The sequence below is a fragment of the Leptonychotes weddellii genome, chromosome 6 (genome assembly GCF_054177405.1).
Source record: "Leptonychotes weddellii isolate Sample4059 chromosome 6, ASM5417740v2, whole genome shotgun sequence".
NCBI classification, from domain to species: domain Eukaryota; kingdom Metazoa; phylum Chordata; class Mammalia; order Carnivora; family Phocidae; genus Leptonychotes; species Leptonychotes weddellii.
The window spans coordinates 12,834,256-12,855,757 of record NC_138374.1 but is presented as its reverse complement, the minus strand read 5'-3'; the positions used below and the strand labels follow the sequence as shown (position 1 = coordinate 12,855,757).

General features: G+C 50.7%; 1 protein-coding gene across 4 annotated transcripts in view; it reads right to left on the bottom strand.

Moving 5' to 3' along the window:
• Window positions 1–1,263: 1,263 nt before the first annotated feature.
• Window positions 1,264–21,502, bottom strand: part of HSPA12A (heat shock protein family A (Hsp70) member 12A) — a 146,083-nt gene continuing 125,844 nt past the window's right edge. For all 4 annotated transcript variants that reach the window (XM_081823432.1, XM_081823435.1, XM_081823434.1 and 1 more), the window contains exons 7-12: window positions 14,959–15,130; window positions 11,028–11,114; window positions 10,350–10,454; window positions 9,213–9,471; window positions 6,230–6,333; window positions 1,264–5,350 (exon numbers count right to left, since the gene is read on the bottom strand). In XM_081823432.1, the coding sequence (XP_081679558.1) occupies window positions 4,713–5,350; window positions 6,230–6,333; window positions 9,213–9,471; window positions 10,350–10,454; window positions 11,028–11,114; window positions 14,959–15,130 (1,365 nt within the window). In that variant the 3' untranslated portion in view covers window positions 1,264–4,712. The remainder of the gene's footprint in view (window positions 5,351–6,229; window positions 6,334–9,212; window positions 9,472–10,349; window positions 10,455–11,027; window positions 11,115–14,958; window positions 15,131–21,502) is intronic.

Genomic DNA, 21,502 nt, shown 5'->3' with positions numbered 1-21,502 from the left:
CCTAGTCCATATGGGGGCGCTTCCCCTTGCTGCCGGCTCAGCGTCAGCCCCAGGCGTGAAGTGCAGGGGTTTGCCCAACCAATACTAGGCCTCTGAAGCTGTTCTCCGTACATGGTCTCCCCCCACTTGGCCCCTCTGGGTTTTGGAACTGGGGGGAGCCCTACGCGAGAGGATCTAGGTCAAAGTCGCCTTTTCTGCTGTCGACCCTGGGGCGGCCTGGTGGGGGCGGGGGAGGGGAGGTAAGAGGGTTGGCAACCGGCCTTCCTCCCGGATTCAGGGCGGTGTGAGGGGCTGGCAGGGGGGCGGCAAGCAGCCTGGGAGGGAAGGAGAGGCCCGTGTGGGTGGTGACTTCCCTTCACACCCCTGCCCCCCCAGTCCTCTGTCTTCAGATGGTGGGGACAGGGAGGGGGATGGAAAGGGGCCAATGAGCCAAAATGAAGAGGGGGGTGCCAGGGAAGTGGAGCCAGACCATTTTCTAATCATCCTCATTTGATGGGAGCTACAGGGGACCTGAGGCTTCCTCTCCCTGGATTGAAACCAGGATGCCCACTGAGTGACCGGGACAGCAGGAATGAGGGCCTTTCCAGACAGCTAGTCCCAGTGGGGCCCTGTACTCCAAACAACTGAAACCTGATCACCCCAGGGCACTACTTTCCCACAGATTTGTTTGTGTCACTGCCTCTCCCAGCCTTACCTGCCTCTACTTCCCGGGAGCTGAAATTCAGATGAAGGCTGGTGAAGCTGCCCACTTAGGAAGAACCCCTTTGAGTCCCCTTCAGTGTCCTTAGGACTCCACTACAGACTCTCCGGAAGCTTCTAAAGCCAGCTCTGGAGGGTGACCCGGACATAGAGCCTGGAATAAACTCAAGATGAAGCAGCCAGCAGGCCATGCCTGCTAGGATGGGAGGGCTAGGCACCAGGCCTCGGCCCTTCCGCGTTGTCTTCAACCACCTGCATCTGGGTCTGGTGCAGTTGTCTGCCCCCACCCAGGCTCATCTGCCTTCTGTCTGCCTAGACCACTTTCTGTAGCTTGGAGGAAAAAGGGGCTCAGGAACATGGATGGAGCCTTGGTTCCCAGCAAACAAAGGAGCCAGTCTTGTTGGAACGATAGTTAATTTTAAAAAGCTTGTAACACTCGAGAAAAGACCTGAAACTCAATCTCCATCTGAGTGAGATGGGGCAGAGGGGGAAGTCAGCAATGATGCATCTATAATTCCATTCACAAAATCATAGTGCAAAAAAAAAAATTGGGGCCACACGAGATCCAGAGTTTTTGCTTTATTAGACGTCTGTGAAGACAGAGTTTGCAGGTACAGTCTCGTCAAGTTGTGAACAGCTGTGAAGTTCTGTGGAGTGTGAATTTATCTTGTAGTGAACAAGACCCCAGTGGCTGATATTTTAGAATAAAGTTCCATGTTCCAAGCAGATGAGAGGTGTGACGTAATGGACAACAACTTTTATACGAGTCATCCACTTAGTCATTTCCCAGCATAAATACGCAGCTTACTCACAGCTACTTCAACTCTACAGTGTGAAATTTGATCTTCGACTAATAATGCATTTGGACTCCTGTTTATATTGGCGCATGCGATTCTTTGCCACCCTGGCAATTAACCAGACCTAGACTCTAAAAGCTAAACTTGATCTAAATAACATCCTAGGGGGCGGGCAGGCTCTGCAATCTGGACTCAATCATAATCCAGACTCAATCTTCAACTCTGCGTGAGTGCCTATATGTCTCCTTCTCTCTCCTATCTTGTCTGTCTGTGACTTGTCTGTCATTCAGCATTTACTAATGCCTGCTGTGTAGAGAGAGGGCAGTTAGAAAGGTGATCCTTTGACAGGTCTGCTTCCAAAACATGAACATCAGATAATACTCCAGGGACAGCTGAGTAATGGTCAAGAGAACAGGCCTTTTAGAAACTTTCTAAGATTAGAAAATGTGTCCACGTGTATTTATCCAGTGTTCTCATTCTACAGTATTTCCGGGGGCAGGAGGGAGAGGAGGGATGGATTGGGGGCTTCCCTTTAAGAAGCTCGACTATTGGGGCTGCATTTCTGGGGCCAGAAGAAAGTCCGGTAAAGTTATCACCCCTCTCCATCACCTGCTTGCCAACAGCGCAGAATTCAACCAACTCGCTAAAGAGAAATCAGACAAGGAGACAGCCTCAGTGCAAGGTGGGAAAGGTCTTACATTAGCCAAAAAAAAAAAAAAAAAGACTTCACTAAATTACTCACACTTACACTTAATCGAGTGGAACAGCTGGATTTGTGCCCCACTTGATTCCTTCCTGGAACCCTCTTGTGCAGACAACACGGCACATGGGGACCACATCTGGCCATCAGAGTGACCCAGCTCTGTCCCACAAGAAGCTGACAACCCTGCAGGGACGCAGAGAGTTTTCGTAGGTCGTCCTGCACAGTCACGTGGCGTACAGAACCAGAATGTTCAGCTCTCAAAGACTGGACAGGAGAATCGATACATGATTAATGCTCCTTTCAATGTAAACTGTGAGCTTCTGGGAAGGATGTGAGTGAAGCAAGGTCTGACGAAGCTGTTGATCCAGCTGTTGTCCCTTTTTTTTTTCCAGAGTATTCGGAGCCTCCGCACCTCTGACTCTTGCTCAGTCTCGCATACATAGTCCATAAGCTTAGTATCGGGTACAAATGGATAAGTAAGCGCAATTAAAAAATGAAGCCATGGGAAATTAAAGGCAGCAATGTCATCAACAAAATTCAAAGAGCATTTTCCTTTTGTTTTTTTTTTTAACAAAGCACATTGTAGAAATAAAGATTCTGTACAATATTCTAATACTGTATGTACATAAAATTATATTACTTATAACTAAATTGAGAAGTCTTATTTGCAGAGTATGGCTGGCAACACCAAAGAAAGACCCAGAACACTTAGCTTTTGAAGCAGAGCAGGCAGCAAGAGAACCCCAGCAAACACACCTCTGTGCCTGGATGCGCAATCCTGCTACGAAGTTAAGTTACATGACTAGCATTCTCTAGGTCAGTGGTTTGTTCGTGTTTCACATTCTAGCAGGGAATTCTGCAGCAGGCGGTGTGGAAAGACATGTTCAAATGAAACTGGAAATGCTATTTCGAATCTGCATATTGGCTATGGTAATGGGTTTGTGAATCCAGCTTGCCTTCGAAGTGAGTTCCTTAGCTCATCCTCCCTTCGTTTATTATGCATGCCTCCAGGGATTTCAAATAGGAATGAGTTCCAGCAGAGACACCAGTTGGTTCCTCATCTGTTCTTAGGGTCCCTTTCTTCCGACCTTCCTCCTTTGCAGGCTATTCCTGTGAGGGCTAAAAGCGCCACCCCCAAGCCTGGTGGAGCCCCAGCCCCACTCACAAAGGGCAGAGTGTGGGACCCCGGTTCTTCACTTGAAAATCCCTCTCCCCAAGGGGGAGACTGCAGGCGCTGGTGTGTGCTTCAGCTTCCAACAAAACCTCAAGTTAGGAGTTCTCAGATTCCCATGGAACCAGAGTCCACCGTGGTGTCTACTGAAAATGCAAATGCTGGTCCCCTCCTCCCCCACCAAGACCCAAATTCAATTTGTAAAAGGAATAGGATCCAGAAACCTGCTTTTAAGAGGCACCCAGGCAGTTCTCACAAGGGGATCCACAGATCAGCTTTGAACCGACCTGGCTGAATTCATCAAGTACAAATCTATGAATTCCTTTTAGATACGCCTAAAAAACTGAAAATTTTAGTGAAACATTTCATAGTACAGATTCTCTACCCATGTATCACCAATGTATTCTTTTTGAAATGTGGGAATGCGGGGCCAAAACTCTTTGGGAGATGAGGGGGAGAAGGGAGGTAATTTATAATATGGACCCTTGTCAAGGTGAGGGGCTGTTCCAGATTCCCGGGCTTGGTGATGTGAACAAGGCAAACTGCAAGCCCATTTCCTCACACAGAAGCCTACTAAGGTTAACTTGAGTTATTTTATGAATTCAGAAATCAGGATCTGGCATCCGGGGAATGATGTCCCAGCGTATGATTTGGGATAAGTCAGCAGCGCCTAAACCACCCACTTCGCTCGAAGCCAGCTTTCACCTGCTGAAAAGTGAGGGCATCAGCTCTCCCACTCACTCGAATCCTAGTAGATTAGCTCAGGCGATAGTTACTCCTCACTGAAGCTATTCAGAATTGAAATTATGAGAACCTAAAATAGTGCCCAGCGTGGGCAGGCCTCTCCCACCAGCTGCACATGCTCCCAGCTCCCACTGAATCACCGCTTTTAATCACATGATGATGAAAAGAAATTAACTGCAGATGGACAGCATTTTATATTGACTGCCATCCAAAAAAACGTAAAAAGAAAAGTCTCAAATAGATTAGGGCATCCTAACAGAGATCCGTTCAAAGCAAGCTGAATCGCCGCTGCAGAAACGGACTGACTCCCTTGTCGGGTGGCTGTCTCACCACTGGGCACCTATGAAAACTAGCTGCTCTTCCAGGATCCTCAGATTTCTTATTCCCAAACCTCCGACAGTTTTTTCTGATTCCAGTGTGCCCTCAAAAATCCCTAACTGTTTCTAGCCCTAGTCGTTCCCATCTTCCCTGCTGAAATTCAGGTGGGCGATGCTGAAGGTCAAGGACAGAGAAAGAAGAGTCAGGGTTGAGGTCAGCAGATGCAGGGGAACAGAGTCCAGGGGTGGGGGCGGGGTTCGCAGGCGGCGGGGCGGGTCTGTTAGTAATTTAAGAAGTCAATCCCAACCTTGACGCTCTTCGAGGTGGCTATGTCGACGGCCGTGGCCTTGATCTCTGTGTCCCCGAACTGCATGAGGGTCTGGATCTCCCTCCGGGCGGGCACGGCTGTGCTGCTGGTCCCTGTGAGATCCAGGCGGAGCGTGCCGCACTTCTTCACCCCCGGGTCGGTGATGAAGCTCACGTCGTCGTGCTCGCAGCTGTAGATGTTGATGACGATGACCAGCTGGGAAGGCTTGGCCGGGGTGTAGCTACGCTTGACCAGCTCCCCCAGGGCCACCGACTGGTCGGCGGAGATGAACTTATCGAAGACATCGGTGCACCAGCGAGTACCGTCCTTCACCAGCAGCTTCTCGGGTGGGTGCTTGCCCTCCACATAGCGGTTCAGCACGCCCACCCCATATGTGAGCGGCGACCGGCGCACCTTGATGACCGCGGGGTCCAGGCCGAAGAGGACGGCGCCCTTGAGGATGGTGAGGCCCACGTCCTGGGGGATGATGATGCGGCACTTGTCGCCGAAGGCAGCCTGGACCGCTTGCTGCAGGAGGGGCGCCTCCGCAAAGCCTCCCACCAGGAAGAGGAACTTGACAGTGGACACCTCAGGCTTCTGAAACAGGTCCCCTGAAAACAAAGAGGAAGGGACAGCGTTCTGTCACCAAAAGCCAGCCGCCAAGGGGGACCGGTGGCCTTGAAGACGTGGGGAACAGACATGGCTGAGCTGGTTGGGCAGAATTTTCGTAGAGCTGGTCTTTAAAAGAAAGGGGTTTGCACACCAGTATGCTCAGGAATAAAAACCAAAGCTGCTGGTAAGTAGACACTCATTTTTACGGCTAGATGGTGATGGTTCTAAGTAGTAATTTGTTAGGCATAAAGGAAGACTGCTAACGTTCTCCGAGCCTGTGGTCCTGTTAAGTCAGTCAAGGCAGGCTGTTCTAAAAACTGTCCTGTGGTTTTCAAAGGGGTTCTGATTTGGTAGGTGTGGGGTGGGAAGTGGATGGGGGGCCGGGATACTGAGAAAGGTCCCCAGTGAGTCTACGGCGTGTCCCTAGTGAGGGCCACTGAGGTAGCACAGTAACTGCATGGCCGGATTCTGTTTGCCCCCTCGCAGGAGACCTTTCTTTGGTCCACATAACTGTCCCTCCTCCACAGCAGACATTATGGCTCCTAGTGCATCCTGATGAAGCAAAGACTATACATTCCCTAGGCCCTGTCACTCCAGGAGAATATTACTGCAGAGCTCCCAGCATCCTGACTTTTGAAGTCAAACTCAAGGCCCAGGTGAAGACAGGCTCTGGGCTGCTTTATAGTACCTGAAGGCAAGGACCTGGAGAGCCCATGCCCAGAAAGCTCCCCCATGCATGCCCAGGCCCCGACCTGTGGCTCCCAGCCCCAGACCCCCTGCCAACCTGACTTCACACACACTAGCTAGTGATACTAGAAAATTCAGTCCCCATTCCTGGCTCTGCCCTACTGAGTGGCCGAGCCCTGGCTGATACTTACGGAGATGCTCAATGATGCTGTCAATGGTTGGCTTAAAAAGAGCATTCATGGCATCTGGACTCATCCTCAGCATCCCTTGTGAGGACCACTTCACGAAATCCACGCTGTGGGGGGTGTGGCACAGAGAGAAATAAGCACTGAGTGTGTGAACGGTACCCAGTCTATGTGCACAGAGATGGGCCCTGTCAGAAGAGCTGTCACACTGGAGTGGGCAGAAGGGTTCAAAAGTCCTTGGAAATATCCTCAACTGCCAGAACCTGGACCCTTAGGTGCTCAAAAGCCAAGACACAGCCTCTTCTGTTTCTCTTTGCTTTGGGCTGTGGCCCTTGGGATGGTGGAAGCCAAAGTCTAGTGCAAAATATAGGGGAAGAATTAAAGGGATCTTTCTCGTTTGAATGACATTTTTTAATGGCACAACAGTCCGATTCGAGTCCATTAAAGGCTCATGTGACATGTCCACTGTGCTGCTGCATAAGGCTACAAGCCTGGATGCTCAGGTGCATTTCCTTCAGCCCTGCAGGCACCTGTCCCATGACCGTGTCGAGCCTAAGCCTACCAGGATGGCCCTTTCTCTGTCAAAGGCACAGAACGTCCAAAGCAATGGCATGGAACAGAAAGAGCACTGGACAGAGATTCAGGATCACTGGGCTCCAGGATGGCCTCCACCACTCAGAGGCTGCGGGGCTTTGGGGCAAGTTGGGCTGCGTTTTCTCTGAGCCCCAGTCTCTTGTCTGGAAATCAAGGATAGCACAACTTGTCTTACCTCCCTCACAGGGGTTGTTGTGAAGATGAAGTTACATACCACGTCTGTGAAAACACTTTGGAAACTTTCTGGCCCTAAAGGAATGCCGGGGACTGTTTACTGCAGCATGTACCCCGCCCATTCTCAAGTTCAAAGAGGCCAAGCAAATGGTGTCTCTGTCCCTGAAGCAAAGCATGCACCAGCTGCTTCCTAGCATCACATTCCAGATGCTGCCAGGGCTGCCCGACCAGGCGGTCTTTCTGTGGCCTTGGCCAAAGGACAATGTGGGATGGTGTGGAATGACCCAGGGGCTGGCTGTGGCCAGTCTCTCCAGAAGGAGAGTGGACCAGCCCCAGAACTGTGTGAGCAGGACTTGGGGTTCAACTCGGAGCAAGCACCTCTGGAGGGGAGCTGGTGGACAGAGAGAACATGAGCCTGGTAAGAGTCTGGCCAGGACCCTGCTCCAAGGGCAAGAAGAGCTAAAATCATATCTACTTTGTTTCCCTTATACAGAACCCAGGCTTTTTAGAGAAATGGCTGATTGCAGGTCTGGGATAGGGAATATAGAAGACGAGCCAGGAGCATCTTCTCTAACCAGAAGTCAGACCAAAACGTCAAATCAACGGGACTCGGGAGCCAACTTGAAGAGGCTCCTACTGGCCAAGATGGGGCATTTTGACTCTCAATCAGGATACAACCGCCATGGTTTAAAATACATCAAATATGCCTATATCTGTGAAATCTTAATGATACTCCCCTTGAGTCCCCACAAAAGAAAAAAAAATGCATTTGTCACTTAGGAGAATGCTAGAAAATCAACAATATTTTTTAACAAAAAATTTATAAATGAAAGGAAAGAACCAAGCATTTGTCTTGTCTTTCCTATATGAACTGTACTTCAGGGCAACCAAACCACTGAGGAGAAGAGTTTCTCTCTCCAGAAGCATGTAGCTAACAAATGCAGATGGAGTGAGAGACTAAGGGGCCACTCCTTAGCATAACGGACCTAGGCAACAACCCTCCAAGGCTGCTAGCATCTCAGAAGAAGCAACCAGCAAACAGCATGTGCTCCCTGATGTGAAGCAAGGGGGAAATATTACCCCCGCCCCGCCCATGTAGTGGGCTTGCCAAAAACTTAAACTTGACTCTGACCAAATGTCCAGCTCAATCTGCCGATTTGTAAGAAAATACCAGGGGGCTGAACATGTTACATGGGCGTGCAATGAGCAAAAACCCCAGACTGGAGGAAACGCTATGGGACAATCAGCTTTATCATCTAATAAACCATAAGGAAAAAAACAAGAGGGGGACCTATATATTAAGTGGGATGTAGGGGCAGGGGCAGATCAGAGAATTGCTGTGTATAGCCATCTTTTGGATATTAATGCAAACTGAAAAAAAAATTATAAGACAATGGGAGAGATTTTAATGTTAACTGGGTATTTGAGGACGTTGAAGAATGACTCATTTTAAGTGTGCTCGTGATAACAGTGTCAGGGTTATGATTTTAAATTTATCCCCCTTAAAGATACATACTGACATATTTATGGATTAGATGAGGATCAGATTTGCTTTAAAATGCTTGGGGGAGGTTACGTGAGGATTTAGGTTGGCCAGGAACTGACAGTTGTTGAAGCTGAATAATGAGGCTCATTTTGCCCAGAAGATGTTTGAAATTTTCCACTCTAAAAAGACTTTGAGAAACCTATGATTTTTGTCTATTAATTTTGTAATTCAGCTTTAAAACAGCTTCCAAATGTTCATTTTGCAACAAGCTGAACTACAAACACTTGCCTGCAGCCAAGAGACTCAGACTAGCAGGAAACCCAGAATCCCATGGGATTCATTCAACAAATATTTACTGAGCACCTTCTATGTCTGTACCAGAATCTGTTGTAGATACTGGTACAAAACACACAAAATTCCCTGCTTTCACAAAGCTTATAATTATTAGTACATAATAAAAGCTAACACAAAAATAGTACTTTCCAGGTCCCCGGCATTGTGCTAAGTGCCTAACATAGGAATTCACGTCATCCTCACGACAACCCTTTGAGGTAAGTGGAAACATCATCTCCGTTTTCCAGATGCAAAACTGAGGAACAGAGAAGTTGAGTCACTTGCCCCAGGTCACACAGCTTCTCTGTAGGACTGGAAGTCAGAGTCCACACCCCCTTCTTCCTTCCCATCAACATGACCCACCCTCTAGAATGACCTAAGCCATTGGTGAGTCGGACTCACTTGCTCTTCCTCAAGGCATGCTCCACGCTGTGCCCGCGGAACTTCTTGTAGTAGTCAATGAAGGAGAAGGGCAGGGTGATGTTCAGTGGGTTTGTTCGGTCCGGGGCTGCTGCCCTTTTACGAGACTCAAATGCAATCATTAAGTCAACCCAGGCCGCGGGACGCTTGATTTTGAATTGTTCGATAAAATCCTCTCCGAATATTTTACACAGAAGTTTTTCAAATTCATAATCTACTCCTAAGGATCCATAGGGTCCACCTGGGTCAAGAACAAAAGGAGAGACCCCCCCCATGTCAGAAATTGCCAGAAACTGAATCCAAACTCTGAGAAACAGCCTACCCTGTGTTCCTCTCAGAAACACCAAGTAGAGTGACTTAGACCCAGTTAGCAGATTGTAGCTCTAAATTTTTACTTATGCTTTAAAACCCTTAGGTTCTTCTGGGTGGAGAAACTTTTTCCTACAGAATCACCTGTCAACAAGCTGTTTAAATTCAATTACATTTTATTTTATTTTTAAAAGATTTTATTTTTAAGGCATCACTACACCCAACATGGGGCTCAAACTCACAACCCCGAGATGGAGAGTCACATGCTCTACCAACTGAGCCAGCCAGGCACCCCACAAAATCACTTTCATCTTAAATAAAATGGATACATATAACTAAGTATGAGCAACATAGTATTCCCACCCAAGAAATCTAAGGACAGGGTCTGAAAATCAGCAGGCCCACCTAGACCCCGTGATCTGTTAATGACTCATCATCCCACCCCCACCGAGGGAGAGAGCCTGTCGCTTGCTTTGGCAACTTTGATCCAAGACCAGGTGGCCTGAAACCTCCCTAGAAAGCTTAACCAGAGCACGAAACCACAGGTGACAATCATATCTTTCCAGAACTTTCAGAAAAAGATTCCCTTGTCTAGGATCTAAAACAGGCTCATTTTATGCCAAAACCCAAGTTACAGTCATTTGTGTTTTAAAGAACATTTAAATGCATTCTGCTCCTCAGTTCCACACAGGAACCCTCTCGGGCTAAAATCCCACGTGCTGGTAGCAACCGAGAGAAGGAAGTACCAAGAGAAATCTGACATGAGAGAAACGGCTCAGGAATGAGAAAATCAGCCATGCAGGGGCTCACCTGTTGCTTTATACAGTTCTTTCAGGTGTCCCTCCGGTAAGCGTATCTGATGGACGGTCAGGTCTACGGTGCCCCCGCCACTGTCCACGACCACATACTTGTCACCTGGGACAAAGACAGCCATCTTTTACACAGACCACTTGTCAGCCCCATCGTGAAACAAGCTGGGGGGTGACGACTTGGTATACCCAACAACACCCGTCAACCCTTCTCATTAGCACGATGGTTTTGCAAATTAGCTGCACAGCCAAGTTATTCGTGACTGAAGAGAATGCAGTAATGTCTGCCCAGAAGTGCCAGTTAGCATGGATGGTAAAGAACCCGGAGGAGTGGATCTGTAAGACAGAAGCTGTCCTGTGACACTCAGCTGCGTCCCTGGCACGTACAAGGGGACAACTTCCTGCCAAGGTTTATAGTGCCATAAAATGACCTGCTGTTTAACACAAGACTTACCCCGGAACTGGGGAGCTCCAATTCCCACTTTTCTTCTAAAGAGTCTGTATGGTTTTATAACATGCAAAGTTATAGCTCCAGAAGAGCTCTCCTTGGGTGGGTGGTCTTTAAAAACCACCTGATTCTGAACATTTTCCACACGTGCCAAAGGAACCAACAGGAATGCATTTTTGCCAACAATATAGAATAAATCCAGCAAGGGCAAAGGACATTCAAGGACGCTACCTTCCTCCAGCTCGGACCAGATTTCTCCTATGACATTCTCCACCAAAAAGGTCCGACTCTGCCGATTACGCCGTATGTGCTCCTTAGCTAGTGGCCGACAGAAAGAAAATGACGGGTAAGAAAGCACGAACAAGTGGGCAGTCATCTGCAGTCCGTGGAGGCAACAGCATGAGGAGGTTTAGGGACAGAACATTTAGCGACACTTGACCAAAAGGATTACATAAATACAACATTGGGAAACACAAAGCCAGACCGGTTCCACCAGCCTCCATCTCTTCATTGCATGGCAGCCTGGCCTGCGCCCTGCTGGAAAACTCGCCTTGGAGAAGAAGCAGCCCTTCCCCCGGTGACACTTCTTAGGGGTTACTAAATGCACCAGATTCCTGGCTTTGCTGTCCCGGGGAGGAACTTGTCTGCCAAGAAGCTTGCAGTGCACTTGGTTAAATTTCACCAATTTCACCTCAAGGAACCAGATCTGTCTGATGCCAGGAATGTCGGGGATGTTTTCCTAATCTGGATCCTGGATGAAAGGGACTGGAGCCATTTCCCGACCCAGGGGAAGCCAGTATGCTCTTCAGCCACAAGGCGGCGCTTCAGCCACAGGGCGGGCCCTCGGAACCTCGCGAAGCCCTGGCCGCCTTTCTGCTAACGCTGGGGAGCAACGCGGCTGTGGCTCAGGCCACTTAGTGGCTGTGAGGCTTTGTGTGGGGCGACTGCATCCCTCACAGGCTGCCCGCAGCCCTGGGAGGCAGACAGGGCACAGATCATCGTCCTTGTGTTCAGAGGAGGGAGGAAACCAGGTCGGACGAGGTTAAGGGGCTTGCAGTTCCCACGACTCTGTCTTGCGGCTCCACATCCACCCTTGGACCACAGGCCCTCATGCCTTTGAGATTCAACAACTTACAGTGACAAAGCAGAACACGAACGTTAAGAGATGAGAAAGGTGCTGTGAGAGGGTATCTGGGGATCAGCAGGGCACAGCCAAGGTGCCCATTGGGGCAAATCACGTAACCCCTCTGGGCCTCAGTTTCCACATCCATAAAATGGGGATAATAACACTTGGCCTAAGTTCCTCACAGGCAGAGCAGGGACTGGTTCTCTGATTTTATCTCAGCACCCAGTGTGATGCCCAGCACACAGGAGGTGATAATGAAGGCAAAGCACCAACTATGAGACTCGGTACCCAACAAATGATCACTACAATGAACAATTTAGAGCAACGCCTGATTTTACAGATAAAGGTTCTGTCCACTGCTCTGCTGCCCCATCCCACAACCTTGCCTCCCCCGCCACCACCAATTTTTCTAGTTCCTAAAAACTGGTGCTGCTGACTTTGAATTGCCCTACAAATCCATCTGTTGCTGGTCATCCACTTAAGGACCCTTGACCCTCTACCCTCTTCTAGCAAGGAGCACCGTGTTTGCAAAACAGTGTCTTCTCTGGGGATTAGAACAGCAAGAGCCGTCAGCTCTTAAATTCTTCGGGCCTTGGCGTTCAGTGATGAGGCCGTCTTGATTAAAGAGTTTCTGCAGGCCTGGGAGGGGTCCTCAAACTCAGGGCCTCTCTCCTGTTCCCAGCACTGGCTCCAGATGAACTTCTATTGCAGACCTTATAATGGGCATTTGGTTTGCTAAAACAATCTAGATGTCATTCATAAAAAAATGATCAAGCCAGAATAAAACATGTTCTGAGCTCTCAAAAAAAAATTACCATGTTTTTAGGCAAATTAAGCCCAAGATTATAAAAAGGGGATCCTTTACTGATCTCATGAAATCCTTTTGGTGCAAAATAATATGGACAGCAACCCTGTGATGCCGGAGGCAGAGGCCAGCCCCGTTCCCCTCAGTAGTGTCCACTGGGCGTCCGTCATGGAGGAGCATCAGAGGGCAGAGAACAGCCCGGGGGGCTCAGGGCCCTAATTCCAACCAGGGAGCTCCTGGTTAAGGGCCCTGCCAGGCCTCCCCAGGCAGCGCCCCCTCCTTCTGGGAGACAGGCCGTAACTGTAAAAGAAGGCTGAGCTAGAACCCCTGCTTCGCTGCCCCTCTGAGGGGTCATGGCCAACAGTGGGAGGATTTCAAAAACCAAAGAGACCTTCGGAGCGCAAGACGAGAGCAAATTCCACAAGGCACGGGACACAGACATGGAGCAGTGTGGAGGCAGACAGGATAAGTTAAAGGAAAGGAACCCCAAAACTGAGCTCTCGGGGAAGGCAAGCATTCGAAAACAGTTTCCCCTTCAAATGTGAGTGTTACACTTAGGACGTATTAAGAAAAGCTGCACTACGATTAGCTAGTTCTGACCTGAGTGTGTGTGTGTGAACCAGTAAGAGCGCGCACGTAAGGCAGGAAGCCCAGTCGGTCATGCATCTCTTTTCCCATGAAAACGATGCAGATAATTTAAATAAATATGTCATTCTGAGTATTTAAAACATTAATACATTTGATTTAGTTAGCAGGAAGGCTAGCCTTGCCATACTCCGGTGGAGGCCAAGCATTGCCCCAAAAAAGGCAAATCAAGTTGAAAAGCAACAGCTTCCATTTGCCCCGGGTGAGTCAGGTGTGAGGTGCTAGCCCTCAGCCCCGGCAGCCTGGGGCAGCAGCCTGGGCACCAGACCAGCGAACTCTCTGCCACTGTCTTATGGCTGAGGTTCACCGACTCCTCCGTCTCCGGTTGAAAATGCAGAGTGGCGACCTCTGGGGCAGCGTGACCGGGTGAAGAGGAAGAGGAGAATTCTGGAGGAGAGGACGCAGGGCCGTGCGAAGGCGGAGCCGGGGCCCCCTCGCCGTGGGAGAGTGCAGACACAGGCCTCAGGTGTGGGGACCCAGGAAAAGTTGGACCCAGGCTGTCGGGGGAACAGGGGGCGGTAGTTCCCGCTAATGTTCTCCCTCCTCCTCCTCCTCCTCCTCCTCCTCCTGGGCCTTCCAGGATGGGGTGGGCACGGGGATGGGTGGCTTTCTGCCCCGAGGTCTCCTCTGGGAACAGCACCCCCAGCACTCCCATCAGTGCCTGTGCTCACTCACGTTGGTAGCTCTGACCCTGACCTAGGGTGTCTGCACCACTCATAGAGCCCCAGATAGAAGGGAAAACAGATCTGAGGACCGAAACTGTGACCAACTTGCATACAGGTAAATGTTAAAGAGGAAAAGTTCCTGGGGCGCCTGGGTGGCTCAGTCATTAAGCATCTGCCTTCGGCTCAGGTCATGATCCCAGGGTCCTAGGATCGAGCCCCTCATCGGGCTCCCTGCTCCGCGGGGAGCCTGCTTCTTCCTCTCCCACTCCCCCTGCTTGTGTTCCCTCTCTCGCTGTGTCTCTCTCTGTCAAATAAATAAAATCTTAAAAAAAAAAAAGAAGAGGAAAAGTTCCTTAACGCCCATCCTGGCTCCCCCTAGGCAGTACTATGTCCCACAGCTAAATGCGCATCAGCCGGGTCAGGAAGACTCAGCCCCGTTCATCTGTATTTTCAACTCTGCCAGGTTCACGGCTAAGACACATAATGAGCTAACCACACACAAAGCGGCCCCAGTGAGTGAGTCAGCAGTAAATCAACAATCTTAATGGAGGAATTAATAACAGGCAAGTGGGATTAGATTAAGAATCAGTTAATGAACAAGAAAAATTAAGAGCCTAGTAAAATGTAAGGCCAAGAGCTGCTCTCAGGGCCACTGTCAGGTACTTAGAGAGAAGCACCCTCCCCCAGCCCAAGGCACACGGGCGGGCAGGTGATGACCCCGGGGTAACTACTGCAGAGTCTCTGAGGGGCCCTGGGGAGGCCAGGTCGAGGGGCCAAGGACAGAGGTGCTTACAGCTGACCTCTCTGGGGGCATCTTGATTCTTCATTACGGTGCTAAGGATCTTTCAGTAATCAGGGCCAAGAACCATGCAGGGGTGGGAGGGGAGCGAGCAGGGAGGGGAGAGAGAGAGCAGGAGGTACCCTGTGCAAACCCAGCTCCCACTGTGTCACCGGAGCTGTACCCGTTGACCGCGGCCTTGCTGCTCAGCTCGATCATCTGGTGCAGCCGCAGCTTCCGGCAGTAGATGGAGGCCGCCTCGGGCTCCAAGGCAATGATGAGCTGCTCGGCGGTCTCGGGGGAGGCCAGGCCTGCCTGGAAGACAGAGGCAGGACCACTCTGAGGACACACACGCCTTGCGCTGACGCCCTCCAGGAAGGGACACTTGTGCTCTGCCTGTCTGGGAAATTCCCTCCACAGACCCCTGCGGGGATTACATTCAGTGGTGATGGGGTGCTGAGCCCCAGGCCGGGTCCCCAAACACTGCGGAGGAGCCAAAGAAAATGTGTGGGTGCCTTTGGGAAATGCAGGGCTCTCTGGGCCCTGTGGCCTCTTTCATTTGGGACTTGCTTGGCCCAGAACTGAGCAGCATGAAGAGGGAAATGCCCCCAAACTCTGAAAACTGTCAGAAGATGGAAGGCAGGTGGTCTGTTTCTGGTTACGATCTAAAGGCAGACCCCAATCTTTGGTGGCCCAGGAAACAAATGGGCCATCCCTGGACCTCAGCTACGTGAGCATCGGATTTGGCTGTCTGGGAATCTGACGTGTCTCCAGCACACCAAGGAGGGCTCCGGGGCTCTGGGAGAAAGCCCTCCTGGAATCCCACACAGTCTCATGCTTTCTAGAATATGGGTCAAAAGGCAGCTGACAGTTACTTTATTCAAAGCCGTTACCCCTTTAATAGCAGACATGCTTCTGCTCTGTGACGTCTGGCTTATTCCAGTCACAGCCCCTTACAAGAGCCGGCCAAGGGGCTCTGGGACCACCCTTCGGAGGGCACATGGAGACCTGAGCCTGGCATGGCCTCTACCAGGTCCCTGCCCACCTCCCGTGGCCTAGGAACTAAAGCGTGAGGCCTCGCTTGCTCGCTGAAGCCGTTCAAGCCCCAAGGGTTTCCTGGTCGCCAGCACGACGGGACAGAGACACGCTGTGTCCTTCACCACTGTGTTTGCTTTGTTGCTATTCCCTAGGGAACTTCGGGGTGCTGCCCTCGCAGCACACCCACTTCGGAGGAGACTCTGGTTCTACACCAAGCCCATAAGGTGTAGTGGACTCATCTTGTAGATCAGGGGTGAACAGTCTGCCTAATGTCACACATGTACAGTGACCTCTCTAGAGTCACAGCCTAGAGTCACAGATGGAAGGGGCTTAGAAGATTCAGTTATTGGACAAGGGAGGGAGAGGGTTCCAGTTAGAATATTAAAAATGCAAAGGCCCTTCTTGGCCTTTTGTACAACTCCTTCACTTTATGCAGAAAGAAACAAAGGCTCAGAGAGGTAGGGTGACCAATGGTCCTGGGTTTCCTTGGACATGGACTCTCAGTGCTGAAACCTGGACAGTCTCAGGCTCAAATGTATCCACCCTGTACGTGGCCGAGCAAGCCCAGACCCAGTCTCAAGCCTCGAAGACCAGCTCTTTAATTGGTTCTTGGTTCTCCTGCTCTTGTTGACTTCAGGTACCAGGGTGGGACCCAGGCCTTTCGGCTTGGACGAAACTCCCAGGGTGTCTCTAATGCTCCTCCTTCTGCTGGTTTCAAGGTACGATCTCTTTACCCAGTAAATCCAGGACAGCACTAGATGGTATCCCACCTCTAATTGCATGTAGACAATTCTCCGTAATAACCGTACCCCCAAATGAACCAGTTAACTGTGTCTTAATGAGAAACCATTGGCAGGCAGGTGACTTAAATCTCCTCCCTGCCGATACCAGATGCCTCACAAGTGGTAGAACCCCTTCTAGAAGACTGACCTTACAAAACCTACACCATCCACAGAAAAACTGCCTCCTTACTGCTTTGTGCCTTCAGCTGTTAACCAACTACACATGGGCAGCATCTATGCCCATCAGTTTGGTCCCTGGGTGCAGAAGGCCTGCATGCCCATCAACAGGCCACTGACCCAGATGCATAACAAGATTTCCCACTACTCCCAACCCAAGGGACTAAAAGTCCCTCTCCCCCAGCCTCCCACAGGGTCACTTAGACATCCTTAGCGCCAAGACAGCTGACGCTGCAGTGCCCAATGACAGGGAACAAGGTTTACAGACCTAAGTGTCACCAGGAAAGTTGAAACCTCTGAACCTTAAGCCCCAGGATCCCAGAAGAAATCCAACATAAAACCAAGAGGAGCCCCCTTCTAAAGGACCGCTCTCGAAGACTGACTTTCCCTCCTTCGTGGGTTTGTAAAGTCAAGGGCCTCCTAGAATAGAAGCTAGCAGGTCCAGCTTTCCAGAAAATGGTGTGAGGAAGAAGGAAAAGCTAGCAGCAAAGAAACAACCAGGCCAAACTGTTTAAGATGCTTTTCCAAAGTTCAGAAGGGAAAATAGCCCGGGAGGAGGGGCGAGGAATGCAGAGTGCCAGGGCCGTGCCGGGGCCAGTGGGAAGGAGGAAAGGCTCACTACTGCCCTGTGTCCCACTAGGATGTCCACCGGCCAGGCAGTCTCCCTCCACGTGGCCAGGAAGAGCACCGGCCGGCCTGGACCCAGCAGTGGGGGACAGGAGGGAACAAGAAGAAAAACTCAATGCCTTCATCCCTCTCCACACCTTCCCTGAGACCGTGAGCAGCCCCTCTGAGGTAGACATGAAGTATCGGGGGGCCGGGGTGGCTCAGTCAGTTGTGTCCAACTCTTGGTTTCGGCTCAGGTCATGGTCTCAAGGTCCTGAGACCGAGCCCCGAGTCAGGCTCTGTGTTCAGCAGGGAGTCTGCTGGAGATTCTCTCTCTCCCCTTCCCTCTGGTCCTCCCCCTGAGCTCCCGTTCTCTCTCTCTCTCTCTCAAATAAATAAATAAATAAATCTTAAAAAAAAACAAAAAAAAACAGATGTGAAGTATTTAAAAAGAAAGCCAAATCAGGAATTCCAGAGAAGCGAAGAGCATTGAGTACAGTTACACAACTTGAGGTATGTGATTTACACAATCCAGCTTCCCCCTGGGATGCTCCCGAATCCTGAAGACATGAAAGACACACAGGCTGCCCCAAAATGCCCCAAACAGCATGGCTACACCCCTCAGGGGAGGCCTTTCATCTGTCCCTCCCCAGCTGGGTTGGCCTCAGCCCCGCAGCAAAAACTTTGACCCATTTCCACAGAGGGTTCCCCATGGTACCCAGGAGAGGATGCAGATGGGGGGCAGGGGGGCAGAGGACCTCCAACCAGCAAGGGTGGGGAGTGGGGAAGGTAAGCTCAGTGAGAGGCCCAGGACAAGCTAACCACACTCCTTTGCTCGAACCAGCCCCCGTCCTGCTCCCCAGAGAGAGTGAGGGGCCATGTCCCAATAGCAACTCCCATGGGGGCCATAGTGGAGAGCTGAAGGATTGAGGCAAGAGGCAGCGGGCTCTGCCAGGTTCCCTCTCCCCAGGAGGGGTCCCAGAGCTGCTTGTGGACTCCAAGAAAAAGAGGAAATGCAAAAGCATCTGCCAAATGCTCAAAAACTCAGATGTCTTTATCTCTGGGCAGGAGGACCCAGTGCCTGGAAGGGTAGGCTTTCTGCATAAACACTTGCAGTCCTTCTCAGCAGAAGCCCACAGCCTGGCAACTGTCAGGAGCCCTGGGACCAGGCCTGGGCCCACCAGAGCAGGGGAGCGCTCACTGCTTTGGCTAGTTCTGCCTCTGAAGCTGGTACCTTGCAGCCGCTGTTCCACGTGAGCTCTCCCTCCCCTGCGCCCCGGCTGGCCGAGCACTTAGCCTATTCCATCTCCAGCTACAGATCATGCAGACGCGCCGAGCCTCTCCTGCAAGATGCTACTTTCCAAGGTCAGCACATAGCAGGTGCTCGGGGGGTAGCTGCTGAGTGCATGAACCCGCCATCCCTCCAGTCAGCCTTCGTTCTGTGATTTCCTGGCCCTTGTCTCCAGAACACGAATGAGAGCCTATTGCTGACATGACCTGGGGAGGCTACCAACAGAAAGGGTCTGCACCAAGAATGCACTATCCCATTTGAGTCCTCCAGGAACCTGGGGCAGCGGGAGTATCACCATAGCCCCTCTGAGAGCCCTGCTTCCCGGTCCCGAGCCCCACTTGGGAGGAGCAGAAAACCACACTCGAGGAGGCTGGGGACATGGGCCCTGATATCGACTCGTCTGCCCCTCAGCCCTGCTGTCAGCCAGGGAAGCCGTCCAGGGACGCGTGCACAGCCGTGAAGGTGGCCAGACGGGGGGACGCTCTGCGGGGCGCACGTCCAGCCGCCTGGGGCTACAGCTGCACCAGGTCTGGGTGTCAGCCACCGCAGTCCCCCCCCACCCCCCGATGTGATTATTTTTCACTGCAGTACCAGCTATTAACTCCACGTCAGGGGAGATCATCCTCCGTGAGGGATTATCTTTTATTTGACAGGTTTCCAGAACCCACTAGGGTTACACGTTTCCGGCAAACCACCTCTAGAAATCAACTGGACTATTTCCTACCCATAATGACTATCCCTCAAGACTCAGTGGAACTGTCTCCCATTCTAGATCTTTCCTGAAGGCCTCAGAAGAGGGATCAGCTCTTCTTCCTGCTACAGGCTGTTCAGCGAATGCTCTGAGAGGGTCTAACGGGGCCCTGAGGCCGTGAATTATAAAACATAGAGATTAAACCTACTTTTTCAACAAGCATTTGACACAAGAGGAGTTTTTGGAGTTTCACAGATAAACTGTATCCATAAAGTGCTCTGCAGCCCGCACCAACCTCAGCACTGAATCCCAGACTTCTGAGTGGAGGCCCCAGAACCAGCCCCTCCAGGCTTGCCTCTTCCATGAGAGATGCTGCCCAGAGCCTCATCTCTTGCTCTGCATCCAGGTCTCTTCCCCCTCCACCAGGCCAGTGGAGGAATGAAGCTCAGCCCCTATCTGACTGTGCCGTGAACTTGGGCTCACAGGGCCGCCAACGGGCCTGAAGGAGGGACTCCATTTCCTGCATGCAAGCAGGGGAGATGTGACCAGTTTCCTAGCTGCCCTGACAGAGTACCATCCTACCTCATCCTTCCAGCTCTTCCTTCTGAAGCCAGGCTGATGGGCAGCACTCTGGGTGCAAGGGATGGTGGGCATCCTCAGATCTCAGAAGCTGGCTGACCCAAGAACTATGTTTTGTGCTCAGGTTCTGTATTAGCATTCTCCAGAGAAACAGAACCAGTAGGATGTATGTAAACACAGAAAGAGATTTACTGTAAAGGATTGGCTCACACCATTATGGAGACTGACAAGTCCCAAGATCTACAGTCAGCAAGCTGGGGAACCATGAGAGCTTACGGGATAGTTCCCTTGCCGGCAGCCTCAAGACCCAGGAAGAGCTGTTTCAGACTTAAGTCCAAAGGGAGGAGAAAAACAATGTTCCAGTTTGAAGGCAGGTGGGCAGTAGGAATCCCCTCTTATTCTAGGGAGTTTTGTTCTAGTCTGGCCTTCAACTGATTGCATGAGGCCCACCCGCCTTAGGGAGGGCAATCTCTTTATTTAGTCAGTCAATTTAAATGTTAATCTCATTCAAAAATACCCTCACAGCAAACACTCAGGATGATGTTTGACCAAATATCTCAGTACCCCTTGGCCCAGTCGAGTTTACACATAAAATTAACTATCAGAGGTACACATTTTTCTTATTCTGTACAATTAATGGAGGATGAGGAGAGAGAATTGAAGAGATGCTAATTCTGGCCACGCTTCATTTCCATATCGTCATGGGGACTCTTCCAGAAGACGAGCTAAAAGATACCATAGACTAGTCGGCAAACTGTTGTGCCCCATAACTCCCTCTGCCCCTCTCTCTGAAGTACAAAAGGCTGCGATGAACCACTCAGCTATGAGCAACCTGAGAGTGGGGCCTCATCTTGGTACACAGGATATGAATCTAGCACCTACATGTCCCAGCACACAGAAGACCCCAGTATGGGTTTGTTTAGTGAATAAATGAATGAGTAAACCAAGAATGATTGAATGGCCCCTGCCATCTTGAAAGCCGTTCAGTGACTAAACTCGACACAAGTATCAAATCAGAATTACAAAGAGCCAAAAATTAAGCTGCACAAATGCCACACCCATCAGAAGTGACCCAACAACCAAAGGATGGGGCAGTCTGCAGAGTATCTCTGGGCTTCACAAAGAAAAGTCCCCACGTCCATAAATGCTGGTTACATTCACCCCTCTGAGGTGCCATTTTGATTCTGCCAAACCCTGGAGGGCACCACACCTCCATCTGCCTGGTTTCCTCCTCGACCCAAGAACAAGGGGCCTCCCCGCCAGGCCCCACTTCTCAGAGAGGCAGTCCTTAGGAAGAGCCAGCCCAAGGCTCCAACAGCCCTGACAAATCTCCCAGTCCTTGCACCTCTTTCTGTTTCAGGCTAAAAATAAGAACTGACCCTTTTCCGGGTCACATGTTTGTTGCTGCAGTTTTCCTGTGGGAAAACAAGAGTCAAAGCCCTGAATCCTGAGTCTCCTTCCTGTGCAAAGTCAGAACGCTGGCTGTGTCTCCACAGACAGCCGTGTCCCAGCGTCCCGTCTTT